The following is a 16,526-nucleotide window of genomic DNA, read 5'->3' as shown; positions in this document are numbered from 1 at the left end:
CTTCGGCATGAACTGTGTCTATGTTCACACTCTTGTCAAGTCTCTGCTGTGATCCCAGCACTGTAGTGTCCACCTAGACACCAGAGTAGGCAGTGGACTCTCCTAATGATAGTGGAGGAGACAGCGGACACAGATCAGTCCTGGTCTTAAATCAGCTTTCGAGACATTCCACTGCTGCCCCCTCTGTGCTCCCACTGCGTTCACACAAGGCTGGTGGCCACAGACTGGGGAATAGAAAGGTGGGTGTACTTTTGGGGTAGAGACATAGTTTTGGAATATTTCACCTGCATAATATCCTGAATTGAACTTCATCACATATTTATTTAGAAGAAATTGGTCCCAGACCCAACCAGTGTAGGTAATAGCTTTCATCACCAACGTGGCCCATGTCTGTTTGCATCTATTGATATACTCAGGGATTTGGGCAGTCTCCATAGGAAAAAAAGAGCAGAGACCAACAGGCAGAGGGCGAGAGGGTGGGAGATGGCATGAAGACTTCCCATCTGGGCCCTGAACTGGGGTTAAGGCCAGGTGCTCAGATGAGTGAGAGCTAGAGCTTATAGGACTATTTCTACCAGAGGTTCTTTCCAAGATGAGGGTTAAGAGCCAACCAAATTGTTCACCAGAGTCTGTGAGACCCCCAAATATAAGTAAAGCAGTTTCTGAGCCTGGTTTATATAAGGCAGTATTGGACTGGAAAGGAAACTTAACGCCCCATCTCTGGAACCTAGCGATCCTAGGCTCCTTGAGGACGGGTGGCTTTGGGAACGTGCAGAGACCACACACCAGCCCACCGTTGACACGCATACAGACATCAGTATTAGTTTAAGCAGCCACAGGAATGGGACAGGAAGACTGTTGTGGAGAAGAGGTGACTTTCTCCTGTGGCTACAGCTAACATACTGGTTGTGAGCATGTAGGAGGCCCACTTTGAGGATTCCGAAAATAACCAATGCATAGTGGGTATAAACATAAGTAAGATCCTATTTTGTGGCCACAGACTGGTGAGGTCAACTGACATCTGGTTTTGCAATATAAAACATTACCTTCCTGGAAGGAAGTTACTATACCTTTCTTCCCTGTGAACATGCCAGTGGTCTGACCCTTGAATCTGGCCAATCAGAACTCATGACTCCCCCATTAATGATGCAGCATCCAACGTTGTATATGCTGCCTTCTTATATGGTGGCTGTTTTTGATGCAGCATTTTATAAGCCATGTAAATTCTTGCAAAAGCAAAAGAACTTTGATCCCGACAAATAAAATATTAAGGTTGTCTCTATCACAGTGTGGGAAAGGAGGCGATCTGCCCAGGGCAGCATCTGAAAGGGTTCATTCTGCTCACCTAAGACTTTCATCTCAGGCCTGGTGGGCTCCAGCTCTGCCCTGGGCTCTTCTTAAGAATCATCTGATCGTCACAACAACCTGGATGGAGCCAAGACTTGAGGGTAGTGCTCCCGAGTCCCTCACTCGTGTTCATTCGACTACACTGCTCTGCTTTGTGTTACAGTGAGCCAGGCTGGGCACTCACCCCTGCAAGAAGAAATCTTCCTGTTGCTTTGCAACACACTCTCCTGGAAACACCCTCTCGGATTCCTAAACAACTTTCCCTCTCGGCAGGCCTTCACCGTCTGCGCTACCCATTGACTGACTCAACTTTCATATTTGGAACACCTACTGCCTGCCTTGCATTATGTAAAGTCCAAGATGAAGAATGAGCACCCTGCCTCGGAGTGCTTGTGAGGAGCTAAAAAGCAGAAACCTACCCACAGGAAGTTTTATTTTGGAAGAGGAGCTTGCTAAATGGAACTCTGTAACTCTCGCATTGATTGGCTCATCTGCAGGGAGCAGTTTTTGACTGGGGCTGATTTCTTATGGGCCCTTATCCTTTCACAATGGATCTCTCTGCGCTGGCTGGGTGCTGGCTCCTCTCCAAACAGCCTCTGGGAAAAGAGAAACAGGGCTGGCTTTGGGAACTTTCCACTGCCTGTGCATTCCCGTCTCCTAACCCCTGTTCCCAGCTACCTTAGTAAGTGGTGCTCCTGCTGGTCTCCAGACTTGGGGCTCTCTTAGATTTCAAAGTAAAACAAACCAGTTGAGGTGTTTGTAAGGCTTCAGGAAATCACCCATGCTTTGATATACTGGCATTTTCTTACTTGGATGAGCCCCTAAGAGGCAGGGGCAGTTGAAGAAAGGACCCTTGAGGCTTAGCCAGCAGTGAGAACTGCTCCCTGCAAGCCCACTTGGGCTTGGAGACTCAAGAAAGCATTCTTTCTTCATAGGGGAAGGTCTTCCAGACCTTCCAGAAACAGCTGACCTGTAGGTTTTATAGAGTCAGATGGTGAAGTTTCTTCTCCTCTCCTCCTCCTCCTTCATCATCATCGCCGCCATCATCATCATCATCATCATCATCATCATCATCATCATCTGTTGTTCCAACCATGTCCCCATCCCAAAGGTCTACATTTCAGTGTGGTCACATTGACAGTGACTCTAATTCCCCCTCCACACAAAGTATACACTTCAAATGAACATCTTTCTTTCTTATTTTTGCGGGGGAGAGACTTTTACTTTCCTATTTTGTATTGTGTTCATTGGGATGAGCAGTGGGTGTTATACACAACAAATGAATCATTGAACACTAAACAAAAACTTACGATGCACTATATGCTGGCTAACAGAACTAATGAACATCTTTCATTTTCAGGAACTAACCCCATTTGCACTCAAAAAATTTCGATATTTGAAATGTGGTTTTCTTTCTGCCCACTAAGGCAGGGAAGGCTTATGAACATGGTGTATACCACTTCCATGTCTAGAAGCAGTATAGCACAGAACACAGACTCTAGAATTCATATCAACCTGCATTTGAATCTGATTCCCACCACTTAACTAATCATGTGGCCTTAAAAAAGTTACTTTACTTTTGTGCCTCAGTTTCCTCACCAGTTAGAGAGTAATACCCACCTCACTGGGTTCTTATAAGGGTAAAATGTATATAATACCCCAATAATAACATATGGCAAATTTTCAGTAAATGTTGTTACTAGCAAAGCCACGGGGGTATTGGTGACCTACCACTGAGCAAACCCTCTGTGTGATCTGGTGACCAAATGAGAAACCAGGAGGCTGATTCTCTAGCAGGAGCTTAGATTGGGGTGTTGGAAGCATTGCTACATTTGCATGTGTGAGAGAAACACATTATTCCTGCAGAGGAACTGAGCAGAATCCAGACACTGTAATCACCTCAAAGTACATGGAGCCCCTTACCTCAGTGAGAGGCACAGTCCATCAACCAAGGTTCATTTTCCCCTTAGACATCTCTTTTTCATCTTAAGATTGTTGTATCTCCTCTAGACATGGGCTGAGGAACTGCTAGATGCAGATTTAAATATTAAACAATATGTTGTATAAATATATTGACTTAAAAACATATTGATGCTAACAGATTATATCAATCTCTTGGAGGTAATTATTTCATAGACAGTTAAAAGCCTGGGACGTCAATGATAGCGACATTGATAGCGACAGTAGATCGACGATAGAGACAGAAAATGGACCTCTTGAGTACAAGTTTCTTTCCATGTCACTCCCTTCTCAGGAAGCTAAACTTCCTAGACAATGTCTAATGGTTCATGTGGATTACTCGTCTCCCTTTCCTCCCCATTCAAACACATGCACGCGCACGCACGCACACACACACACACGTGCACACTGAGCTCACACACTCACCTATACGAAAGCCTCTGTCTCTTCACACAGTTCTCTACCTAGAAGACTGAATTCTGCCTGAGCTTTCTAGATAAGATTTTCTGTGTTAGAATTCTCCCTGGCCTGCTGCTAACATCCCTAACCGTCTTTCTTTCTTACAGGTGGCCACATCAACCCAGCTGTGTCTTTTGCAATGTGTCTCTTTGGACGAATGAAATGGTTCAAATTTCCTTTTTATGTGGGAGCTCAGTTCCTGGGAGCCTTTGCAGGAGCTGCAGCCCTCTTTGGCATTTACTATGGTGAGTAGGGCTCCTAAGCCCAGAGGTTAGGGAGAGCTGGCCCTGACTGGGGAGTCAGAATTACTTGTTAAGAACAGATGAGCTAAGGCAGGAACAGGGAAGTGTTCCACATTCAGCAGGCAGTTCTAAGAATTCGAAGTTCTGAATAATGTGGCCAACATTATCATTAGGACAAATTCACAAAGTCTCTTAAGAAAATGGTCACAATTTAAATGGAGGGCAGGACTAGAAGTCTGTCTTTAGGTCCAATCAGTACTACAGTGTGACCAGGCACAAAATTAACGATAGGCCAGTGGATTCTCCATAAGCTTTCTCTGACTTGGCTGGGAGAGAGGGTGTTGACTGGTAGCAAAGGTTGTGATTAAGTATTCAGAGCAGGAATCTGGAACAAAGTCTTTGAAGGAAAGGGCACGGTTGAGAATAGGGTAGGTGGGGAATCTCTTCCCCATTCTGTCCAACAACAAGTCACATCTGATCTCCAACAGTCCTGGAGGAGAAACAGTAATGGTGATCAAAGACCCAGACTTTAATTCTGTACTACGTCAGTAAGTAGCTGGGGGACTAATGTAAGCCATCTGACTTTGTCAGTCTCAGTTTCCTCCTCTGCAAAATGAGGGACTTGACTTCTAAGACCCTTCAAACAAAAAAAACCTTGAGATTGCATGAAATCAACTGTTGAAGTAGTTCCTTCTGTCTAACCCCCATAGAATATGAGTTTCCTGACCCACTGGCTAAGGTTGACTCAAGTGTGGAGTGAACCATGGAGGGCAGCCAGGGCTTGACGTGACATCCTAGAATTTCTATGGGCATCTCTAAAACTGCCAGGCTATGAAATGAGGAGAGAGAAATGGAATAGGTCCAACAAGCTGGACCTGAGTGTTTGATTGTGGTTGTTTTGCACAAGACCCGGCAGAGGCCTCCCTCAGCTTTGCCCAGAGAACACTAATGTACCAGAGTTCTTTCTTCCACAGATGGACTTATGGCCTTTGCCGGTGGAAAACTGCTCATCGTGGGAGAAAATGCAACAGCCCACATTTTTGCAACGTACCCTGCTCCATATCTGTCTCTGACAAATGCTTTTGCAGACCAGGTAAGTGCCTGTTTGGTTACCAAAGACTGGACTTCAGGGAAAAGATACGATCTCATAAGGGGAATGCACAGGAACATTATAGTCCATCAGACTGGGAAGGCTGTGTTCCCAAAGTCAGAGGTCACTAGGCATAACTCAGGCATTTTTGACTAGTTTTTCCCTTTACCAAAGTCAATATCACTAACAAAGTTTTCTGCTTCCTTGTTAATAGATACACTTGAGGGCACCTGGGTGATTCAGTTGGTTGAGTGTCTGACTCTTGATTTCATCTCAGGTCATGATCTCAAGGTCATGGGACGGAGCCCCACCACGGGCTCCCCACTGGGCGGGGAGTCTGCTTGAGATTCTCTCCCTCTCCCTCAGTTTCTCACCTTGCTCTCTCTCTCTCTCTCTCTCTCTCTTAAATAAATAAAATAAGTCTTTAAAAAAACCTGCATACACTTGTTTTGCACTGGTTGAGGTCCAGAAAAGAATGGACAACAGGACATTTCAACCCCTAAAGGGGCAAATAGGGTTTGCTTTCTGATCACTGTCTCTTCCACACTCTGAACATGGAGGCCACAAGAAAAGACATTTCCATCACAGTTCAAGGACTATGAAGTGTGACCGTTGAGCCTAGAGCATCACTAGATCCTCTGAGTCTCCTCAGGCACATAGGTTTATCGAACCTCAAGGTAGCTAGAAGAGTCTCTGCTCTGTGGACATCTTAACAAGCTGCACCCAGACACCTGCGATGTAGCAGACAGCACGGTTCTTCTGGTCACCTTGTGGCAGGACCAACCTTGTCAACCTGAGGGCCTCTTCCTCCCTTACCACAGCCCAGAAAGCCGGCTGGTCAGCCCGGAAGGAAGAAAGGAGGGAGAGAGGCAAGGAGGGAGGACATCTCCAGCAACTCTCAGTCGTTCTCTTGTGATCACGATGGGGCAGGCTAGAGCGGGCATGTGTATAAAACGGAACTTCCAGATTGCCAACTCTGTCCACCTCCATTTAATGGAGAGATGAGAAAATCCATGCCCTCATGTCCTCGGTCTTTTTCCTCTCCACTTTGATCAATAAACCAACAGGCAACAAGTCTTTCTTGAGCTCTCTCCATATACTCAGCCCCGTGGCTGGAGCTTGAGGGACTGACAAGTCAATGTGAGACGGAAAGATCCGAGATTTGGAGTCTGAGTGCCGGAATTAAAATAACAGTTCTGTGCCAACTCCAACTCCCTGAGAAACTTTAGCTCGATTACTGAGCTCTGGGGGTCTCATGTTTTCATTTGTACAGTGGGGATAATATGAGCACTTATCAGATTACTTTGTAAGGATGAAGTGAATAATAGGAGGAAAATGCATTATAAACAGTCTCTGCCCAGGAATTTTGAATAAAATGAAGAACAAAATGATCACCTGAAGACAAAAGGAACAACGCAAAAGTGAAGACCATTAGACTATAGGAGTCACATTAGTCATTTGGCACCAAGAGCTGGGATGATGAGAAAAGTTCTGATGGAAAAGATACAGAGAGCTGTAGCTGCCAGAAAAAGAATGTTCTCCTAAGCTGGAAAAATAGAAAGATAGTATTCAGATGAAGTAGTTTAGGGTCTTACACTCTATTCCGTATGGGAATATTAGATTCATTCAAAATATCACAGTTCAAGACGGCATATACTAAAAGACATGAGCCAAAAGATGTCACACAGCAATGAGTGGAGAATGGGGATGTTTGCTCTAGGGGGTGTGTGCGGGAGCTGGGGGGACGGAGGTGACGAGATGGACTAGTAGCTCCCAAAGAGTTGAAGGAGTGTCAAGTGCAAAAGAAGTTAGACTTGGTATGCACATGCTCCCTGGAGATTTGATGGAAGTTAGTACATAACAGGTGCTCAATAAATATTGATTAATAGACTTATATATTAATTATGTAGTATGTATACACTAATATTTCTATACTAATTATAAAATTCTTGGCCCATGAAATTATGGTGAGATAAAGTTACATTATATTTAATAAAAAGAAGACCTTTGTAACAATCGGGACTGGGCTTTCTCTTTCAAGATTTCTCATGTGAATTCCATTCGAGGTAAGAAAGAAAGAATGCTGACATTCTCTCTCTCAAACCTTGGCTTGCGTTGAAAAGGACAGTGTCTTCATTCCTTTTGAAAGTGGCAGGTTTCATTCTTCTAGAAGAGCCTGAGAGAACTGCTGTCATTCCCCTAACGTTTAGTACGGTTTGCATCTCTTCGTTACAAATCAGTTTTTCCCACGTATCTGTTTCTTAGTTCTATTTTTCTCTTATGAACTTCTGTTCATTTCCTTTGCCCATTTATCCGTTGACTCCTCATGTTGTTTTTCTCGCCCGTCTGACGGGGCATCTCAACTGTTCTGCCAGCTGGCGGCTTGCCTTTCTGTTGAGCACAATGGTAGCTTAGCAGGATAGTTGTCTTGAAGGTAAGTCTCTGGAGCTGAGCTCTCAGGGTCCACACCTGACTGCCACTGACTGGGCAGGCGACCTCAGCACATCACGAATGTGTAAACGATGCCAGCCCCACATCAGGGCTCGCTGTTATGAGAAGAGAGCCTGGCCTGCTGTGCCCGCCAGTGCGTGTTGTTTGTTACCACGTTTGTTTTTCACCAGAAGGGGTGAATTCTGAGGTGGGCGAGTGAGTGGAATACAAGTTAAATCCCTTGTGCATTTTCTCCCTCCCCCAGGTAGTGGCCACCATGTTCCTCCTCATGATTGTCTTCGCCATTTTTGACTCCAGAAACTTGGGAGTCCCCAAAGGACTAGAGCCCATTGTCATCGGCCTCCTGATTATTGCCATTGCTTCTTCCTTGGGACTGAACAGTGGCTGTGCCATGAACCCGGCTCGAGACCTGAGCCCTAGACTTTTCACTGCTTTGGCAGGATGGGGGTTTGAGGTCTTCACGTAAGTAATGGTGGTGTTGGGGGAAGAGAGAATCATGCTGCACCTTTACTGGGAAGGGCTGCGCTTGGACCCTGGAGGTCTAGGAGAGTTCAGTTGGGAGTGTGGAGATTAAGTGTATGTTCTGGTCATCGGCGTGGATTGTTTCACTGGTGCTTTGTGATATGGGGTGTGGGGGCAGGGAGGGGAGTGAGAGGAGACACATATGGACACAGATATAGAGAAAGAGGAAGAGAGACAGGGAGAGAGAGGCTCTAGGTAAATTCAAAAGAGATGGGCTTGGCCTATATAATAATAATACGCAGTTGGTAGATGGTTTTATGTGAATATTTTGGTTGTACAAGTTGTCTGCAGATTCATTTTGTGATAAAGTTGGGCCTAGAGTTTCCATCTTCTGATACGACTCTAGGGTTCTTGGTAGTGAACCATGCTATGCTTCACTCATTCAACAGATCTTTACTGGATGCTATCTGTGCTGTGGTCACTGTGCTATGTAAAGGGAGATTTCGAAATCAGCTAAAACCCTAGCTTTGAGCAATACAATAAGAGCTCTGGCAACCGACAAAACAAAGTGTTCAACCAACGCAGATGAGAGAGTGACTAGTTACACCTCGGAAGTTGGGAAAAGCATCACCAAAGAAGTGAGGGCTGAGTCAGGTCTTGAGGTATGAGTAGGAAATCCCTGGCAGAACAGACATGAAAGAGAGCCCGTGCACGGGAAATGGAAAGACACCATACTTTCTACCTCAGAATGTGCTGAGGAAATACGTCAGCTGTTGGTACCAATCTTCTAGGACACACTGTGCCCATTTATTCCTTCCCGCTTTTGCCCCCATGCAACCACAGTGGTCTGTCCCCATCCACTTAGCATATCTCTCTATGGAAGAGGAACTCACGTTGGTTCATCAAGAAACAGGGCTCTAACAGGGAGAAAGAGAAGTAGGAAAGACACATGTGAGGAAATTCTAGGTTCACATTTGCTGTGAGAAAAGACTTGAATGTCCTTAAAGGCTGACCTGCACGTATAATCATACACATGCGATGACTTATTTAAGTGAAAGTTTGGGCTGCCTTCACCAGTGTGAAAACGTAGTTATTTAAATAACTGACACCAGTCAGATCACCACCACAGACAGGGCTGAGAGCTGCTGGAAGGTAAGCATCCTGAGGGCTGGGACCCAGCAGCTTCCTCACCACTGTCCCCACGGTGATGAGACCAGAGGCTGGCATATACAGAGTCTCCAGAGAAGTTAATATAAGCCTGAATGAAAGAATGGTCAAATGTTATGTGCCAGACATGTCCCAAGAGATGAGGAATACAAAGAAAATCAAGCAACATCCCCTATCTTTAAGAAACTGATAATGCAATGAGTTTTCTAGAGCAGTGGTTCTCAACTAGAGGTGATTTTTTTTTTCCCCACCCAAAGACGGTTGGCAATGCCTGGAGACATGTCTGGTTGTCACAGCTGGGGAGGGTAGATGAGAAGGTTGTTACTGGCATCGTGGGTAGAGAGAGGTCAGGGATATTGCCAAGTATCCTCCAGCACCCAGAACAGATTCCCACAAGAAAGAATTATTTGGTCAAAAATGAAAGAATGCTCCACAGATGAGGAGCTCTTGTTCCAGAATGATTACCATTAGGACATGAAAAGGTTGAACAGAACATCCCCTACCAGGAAGGTTCTTTTGTATCCTTCCAAAAGAGAATGCAAAACATATATCAGCAAGATTCTCAGAGCCCAGAATTAACCTGACTTTTGTTAATCCCAGCTCCCAGAGCCTCACTCTAGGATACCGCTGCCCCTACGACCAGGTCACCTGTTAGCTTCACACAGACCCTTGGAACGAAGGTCGAAGCCTCCCTTTGAGCCCTGTTTCAGGACTCACCCGAACTCTAGGAGGGATGGTCACTCTAAGATAGATAAAGGTCTTGTCTACCCTCTCTTGGCTTTGTGAAGTCAATGGTAGGAGATCACATCTGGCAAAATGCTAGAATCCCCTACTGCCAGACGAGCTCCTGTCCCTCCATGTCAGGGTCTTTTCCTCTCACACGTTCATTTATTCACCCCTGCAGCTACCTGAGCTCTTGGTCCAGGCCCTGGGCTGAGATGATGAAATCCAGCAGCTGCCTTTCTGCTTCCTTTGTGCTCTGTTCAGCGGGCTCAGCCTAGCCACTTACACAGGCTGAAGCTGTCAAGTGTCGTTTAAGAGATTGACTCGTTCACTTCAGCACGTGGGAGGTTTGCAGCTCCAAAGTTAGGAATTATGGGGGTGGAAGTAGGGGCATTTTATAGTGTTTGGATGTGCCTGAATGGGGGACAGAGAGGAGACTGCGGGCAGAGAGGATCTGTTTATTATGTTTAAGTAACAAGTGATCTCATCTAGCTGGAAGGGTGTGTGGAGAAGTCTAGAAAGGTCAGCGTGCTGGATCGCAGAGGATCTAGACTCCCAGAATGAAAACTTGAGATTTGGGCTGCCCCATCTTTTTTATTTATTTATTTATTTTGAATTAATTTGTTTATTTTCAGAAAAACAGTATTCATTATTTTTTCACCACACCCAGTGCTCCATGCCCCATCTTTTTTATATTATGGGAAGCAGCAAAGGATTTCGAGGGGAAGTTTGAGGGGCGCCTGGGTGGCTCAGTGCGTTAAAGCCTCTGCCTTCGGCTCAGGTCATGATCTCAGGGTCCTGGGATCCAGCCCCACATCGGGCTCTCTGCTCGGCGGCGAGCCTGCTTCCCCCTCTCTCTCTGCCTGCTTCTCTGTCTACTTGTGATCTCTCTCTCTGTCAAATAAATAAATAAAATCTTAAAAAAAAAAAAAGAAGAAGAAGAAGAAGAGGGGATGTTTGACATGGCTAGAACTCCAATTTAGTTAAATTAATCTGATGTCACCATCTAAAATGGATTAAAAAGGAGAGGGTAGAGGAGTAGAAGCCAGTTAGGAAAGAGCTGGCTGGCTGGTAATCTTCAAAATTGCCCAAGAAAACCTTGGAGGGATAACAGATCTCCAAAGTGTTTCTAGATCATCCCACCTTTTCAGGGTTCCTCATCCCCAGTAAGCATCTCAGTAGCTACATTAGCCTGGGTCTACCCCCAAGATTGCCTAACCCTCGGGTCCCCACTTGCCCCAGTCTGGCCAGCACTGAGGATGACCAGGGGAGGGGATCACCAGACAAGGGCCTGTCAATAGACCCCGGCTGACTCCGGCTTTTCCTTTCAACATTATAGTGTTTTCCATCTAAGCGCTCTCCACGAATTCCCATTAAGGTGTTCATGACTTCATGGATGAAGGATCTCAGGGAGATTGTTAATATTTTATTTTATTTATTTTTTAAAGATTTATTTATTTATTTGACAGAGAGATCACCAGTAGACAGAGAGGCAGGCAGAGAGAGAGAGAGAAGCAGGCTCCCTGCTGAGCAGAGAGCCCGATGTGGGGCTCGATCCCAGGACCTGAGATCATGACCTGAGCTGAAGGCAGCGGCTTAACCCACTGAGCCACCCAGGCGCCGATTGTTAATATTTTAAATATTTTAAATATTACCCAAAGGAATGAATCCCCGATGCTGGTCCCTACCTTAAGCAAGTAACAAAGACATTGTCCTGACATCCCCCAAATCATGGCGTGTGAATGACACTGAGGACCCCTAAGACCGGACCAGGCAGGAACCCACGTTTGAAGGCCTCCATTTCTGACCTGTGACCCTGGCACAACACATTCAGCCCCGACAGAAGGAAGAGTCTGGACAGTGAAAGGAGGACATGTGTCCTGGCAGATACACGGGACCTGGATCTGTTGGAGGACAGTGAGATTCAGTGGCTAAGTCACGATGAAAGAAAAGAAATGAGAGACAAATAAGGTAGCTTATACGTGCTTCATGTGTTTGCCCAAGAGAAGGTCCCTAGCTCTGTAAAGCCCATGCGCCTCTCCCAGGAAAGTCCTCCTGGATTTGGGGGCTCACCCCTCCTGAATACGGGGACACTGAGAGAGCCTCGAAGTGCCGCGTCATCTCAGCTGCGCAGTAAGAGTGACCTCTGGTGGCCATTGTGCTCAACCTCAGGGCCCTTCCCCTGAGCCTGCACTCCTGAGCTAAGATTTCTGGGGACGACCCAGGGGAAAGGGATCACCAGACAGAGGGAAGGATGAAGGTCAAGCATGGGGCTTAGTTCCTTTATTATTCTTTCCAATCCAAATGTGATACAAACAAAAGGCCACCTGGAACATATATGTGGTGACTAAGCATAATGATAAAAAGAACAGCCCGCAAGCCTTTCCCCAACTGTGAAGTCCTCAAACAGCTCCTGCTGTTTCCCCTGCCTCCTCCGCATTATTCTCAGTGGTAGTGATTATCATTCCCCTGCTTTACGAAAGTTGTCTTTTTTTTTTTTTTTAAGATTTTATTTATTTATTTGACAGAGAAAAAGATCACAGGTAGGCAGAGAGGCAGGCAGAGAGGGAGGGGGGGGGGGAAGCAGGCTCCCTGCTGAGCAGAGAGCCCGTGCGGGGCTCAATCCCAGGACCCTGAGATCATGACCTGAGCCGAAAGCAGAGGCTTAACCCACTGAGCCACCCAGGCGCCCCCGAAAGATTTATCTGAAATATGTACACCCTTAAATAACTTTATAGTATTATTGAATAATTTTGCTTGCTTCTGAGCATTGTGTTCCTTCCTATGGAGTTATTTAAATGGATTTCCTGCCTCTGAAGAAGATGGTGACAATTTACAAAGGCACCTGCTTTCTTCTGGAACTCTACTTTCAGTACAATGTACTGTGATTGAGGACTTCTGGAATCATGGCAGAAAAGAGAATCATGGCAGGAAAGCCGTATCAGAGAGTAACTTTAAGCTGTGACCTTGGGGTGCCTGGGTGGCTCAATGGGTTAAAGCCTTTGCCTTTGGCTCAGGTCACGGTCTCAGGGTCCTGGGATCAAGCCCTGCGTTGTGCTCTCTGCTCAGCAGGGACCCTGCTTCCTCCTCTCTCTCTCTCTCTCTGCCTGTCTCTCTGCCTACTTGTGATCTCTCTCTGTCAAATAAATTAATAAAATCTTTTTTTAAAAAAGCTGTGACCTCAAAAAATAAGCATGAAATTAAATTATATTTAGTAGGTAATTCATATATCCACCTTTCATTTTTTTAAATCCATTCATTGGCAAACATTTCCTGTTTATTTACTCTGTGACTGCCCTCCTAGACCAACTATCCAGGAACCTCTCCACATCCTTCCATTCATAATCCCCAGGACTCATCATTTCAGGATGAGGGCAAAGAAGTTCCTGAATAATCAACCAGGACTGTCCCTAGATGACTTCAGTTTTGACAGTGGGTTCAGGGACTCTGTTTCCTGAAAGGAAAATAAAGGGGACCTATTCTCTCACAGGTAATAATAGCACAATGGACTAGATCATCTGAAATGAGGTATATGAAAAATCTAGGATGATGCTTGCCAAGCTACAGTGAATGTGCTTATACTTAGCTCTTGCTGAATTAAAAGGGAACCATGAGCATGGGAAACACTGGCTTGTTAGGGAATAGCTAGTAATACCAGGAGGGAAATCCAAGTGGTGTATCACTAACTTCTTGTTTGTTTTCAGAGCTGGAAATAACTTCTGGTGGATTCCAGTAGTGGGCCCTTTGGTTGGTGCTGTGATTGGAGGCCTCATCTATGTTCTTGTCATTGAAATCCACCACCCGGATCCTGACCCAGACTTCGAGACAGAACCATCCGAGGACAAACCAGATAAATATGAACTTAGTGTGATAATGTAGTCGTGTGCTCAGGTTGGGTTTGCAATTGGCTGCACTAGTATTTTCATCAGAAAAGACGGCATCCAGGTGTCTGTATTTTCATAAGAGTAGGATGGATTCCACCCAATTTTCTCTGCTAGCCATGTGAGGTGCATAATTATAAACGCATTCAAGTCAAAGCTGGCAAATGCTGACCTCTCCTTCACCAGTTTCCCCCAGAATAGCACTGACTGTCCCCTGAATTTCAGGCAGCCTTATCTCCTGCTCTGTTTGTTTCATCCTTTGATGGGAATCCTTATTACTAGGCCAGCACTGATAACTTCGAACCTTGACCGTGGACTTACTTGGATGATCTCAGCTGCACTACCTGTATGTAATATCATTATGAAAGTTTTGTTTTTCCACAAAGATTATGTTTTGAGTATCAACCAAAACTAAATTGAAAGACAAAACTGTGATTTCAGTTAATATATCCATGAATTAGGGAGCCAGTAGGTCAACTGTGCGGTTACATTCTGCCACTATATTTGTGTAAATACAGATACTCCTCAAACCTAGGGATTGGGAAACAGTAGATTACAGCTAGAAAGCACAGGGGAAGGACACTGTGGCATTCAGAAAGCTCAGGAGACAAGATAAATTTGGGAAACCAAATGGAATTTTTTAATGGAAACCATTTATCAGATTAATCTCTTGCTCTTTGCATTTTAGAGGGCGCCAATTAATTTTCTTGTCTTTAGTATATAATAACCTAAAATACAGCCGTAACCTCAGTCATGAAAATTACATCACCCTATATTTTTAACTCAAATGCATTTTCCTAATTGTCCACTTGAGGACAGACATTTGACAAGTTAAGTCAATGGCTGCTCTCATCCATTGTTCTACACGTGCCCTAGAAGCCAAAACTGGAAGCCATGGGATCCTGGTCTAGTGGAGTCTTCAGGTGAGAAGGACCCCAGAAAGATAGTGTTACCTTATTGGGCTTTTCCATTCACAAAAACACTTTCCCATTTATTATCTCATTTAATCCTCATAATGACTGTCCAAGGTAAATGCTGTGTTGCCCATTTATTCAGACAAGGAAACAAAGTCTCAGGGAAGTTGAGTGAGTTGCCTAAGGTCAAATGGAAAGTTGAACCTCATCTAACGCAACCTACACCTTTCAGAAGATCAATAATTAGTCAAGAATCTTGGCCAGCTCTCCTTGGCTGACCAGAAGACATGGGGCTGGCAGCGGCCAGAATGTGTACACTTTCTGGATATAATGTTCCTGGGACCCTAAAATATAAAGAACTTCATCGTGTGGTTTTATTCCTGCCGTTATTGAAACACTAACCAAGGAAAGACATAGTAATTAGGTCCTATTTTTCATGTGTTGAAAAACATTGTCTGAAGGCCTCCCTTCCTCGCCCACCGTTGCTCCTTCTAACTCTCGCTCCTCCTTCCCTGCCAATCACAAAGATTACATGTGGGGACTTTCCCCTTGGTCAGGCTCTTCCCTGTGAAGTTCCCTAATTGATGTCACTTTGGTGACAAGTGTCGGTGAGTTACAAGCACCAGAGAAATTGCTCTACATCAAACGATGCACCTTCAGTCAAACTGTTAAAAAACCCAGCATTCCCAGAGGTGTCCAGTTCCCATTGCGTTGTGATGATAACAGAACAAAAAGCAAATGTGAAATGTCTCCAGTGGCCTATGTTCTATAATCTACCAACATGGAATTTTTTTTCTTGCTCTGGAACTACCTGGATATTTCCCATTTGAAATAAAATTGGTGGCTTTTTTTTTCTAAGTTTTTATGAGTGCTATGACTATTAAGGGCACATTTTACCCCGTCTATAAATTGAGATCTCCTGGGGAGTTCTTAAAAAATACTAATGTCCCAGTTAATCATTTGTAAATATTGCAGTGACTCAAATGTGCAGTGGAGGTCGAGAATATTGACTTTGTTAGATTACATGTGTCTAAGGTTTCTTTGAGAACCATGTCTAGGGGTGGCCAGATGATTTCTGGAAGGATTCTCAGGCTTAGGATTCTTACGGATTTGAGAGCAGCGGTTCTCAATAATGGGCAGCTTTACCCCCTTCTCAGTTCCTTCCACCACCCTGCAAGGGGATATGTGGCAATGTCTGGAGTGATTTTTGGTTGTCACAATTAGGGCGGGAGAGTTGCTGGTGGGTAGTGGGTAGAGGTCAGGCTGCTGCTAAACATCCTACAAAGAAAAGGACAGCCTCCCCCAACCCCCACAGCCCACAATAAAGAATTCTTCAGTTGAAAATGGCAATTTGTGCAGAGGTCGAAAGATTCTGGATTTGAGAAAAGGCGAGGGGAGGAATAAGAGAAGACGCTGAAGTCCTATGCCCTGATTCACATTCTGCAAAAACAGAAATGCCAAACACGTGAGGAACAACCCTGGGGGTTGGTGGATTATAATTATTAGAGAAAGAGGCAACCTAAATTTTGAGTTTTCAGGTTGGATTGTGGAATCTATGATCCATGCAGGTGATCATTAAACACTAACTGGTGATTAATGACCGGGATCATGAAAGGAAAATGCACCTTAGGAAATCAGCCCCAGGAAGACTTATTTAAATGGGGAAAAAAAGAAAAAAGTCCTCTTGTTCTACGTGTTCACATTCAAGTTCTCCCTCTCCCCCAGTTTACAAGTGGGTTTGCCTGTGGTGGATTCTTATGCCAGAGAATGTCTTTGTGCTTGAATGATCTGTATCACAAGTCAAGTAGAGCCAAATAACCTATATTTTAAA

At 44.9% G+C, this 16,526-nt stretch overlaps 1 protein-coding gene across 1 annotated transcript in view; it reads left to right on the top strand.

Annotated features, from left to right (window-relative positions):
* Positions 1-15,553, top strand: part of AQP9 (aquaporin 9) — a 44,880-nt gene extending 29,327 nt beyond the window's left edge. Inside the window, exons 4-7 of the mRNA XM_082733784.1 lie at positions 3,873-4,010; positions 4,982-5,100; positions 7,793-8,010; positions 13,605-15,553. Of these exons, the coding sequence (XP_082589910.1) occupies positions 3,873-4,010; positions 4,982-5,100; positions 7,793-8,010; positions 13,605-13,779 (650 nt within the window). The 3' untranslated portion in view covers positions 13,780-15,553. The remainder of the gene's footprint in view (positions 1-3,872; positions 4,011-4,981; positions 5,101-7,792; positions 8,011-13,604) is intronic.
* Positions 15,554-16,526: the final 973 nt, after the last annotated feature.

This window comes from Mustela nivalis (genome assembly GCF_964662115.1).
Source record: "Mustela nivalis genome assembly, chromosome: 6".
In the NCBI taxonomy this organism is placed as follows: domain Eukaryota; kingdom Metazoa; phylum Chordata; class Mammalia; order Carnivora; family Mustelidae; genus Mustela; species Mustela nivalis.
This window is presented reverse-complemented; position numbering and strand designations above follow the sequence as displayed.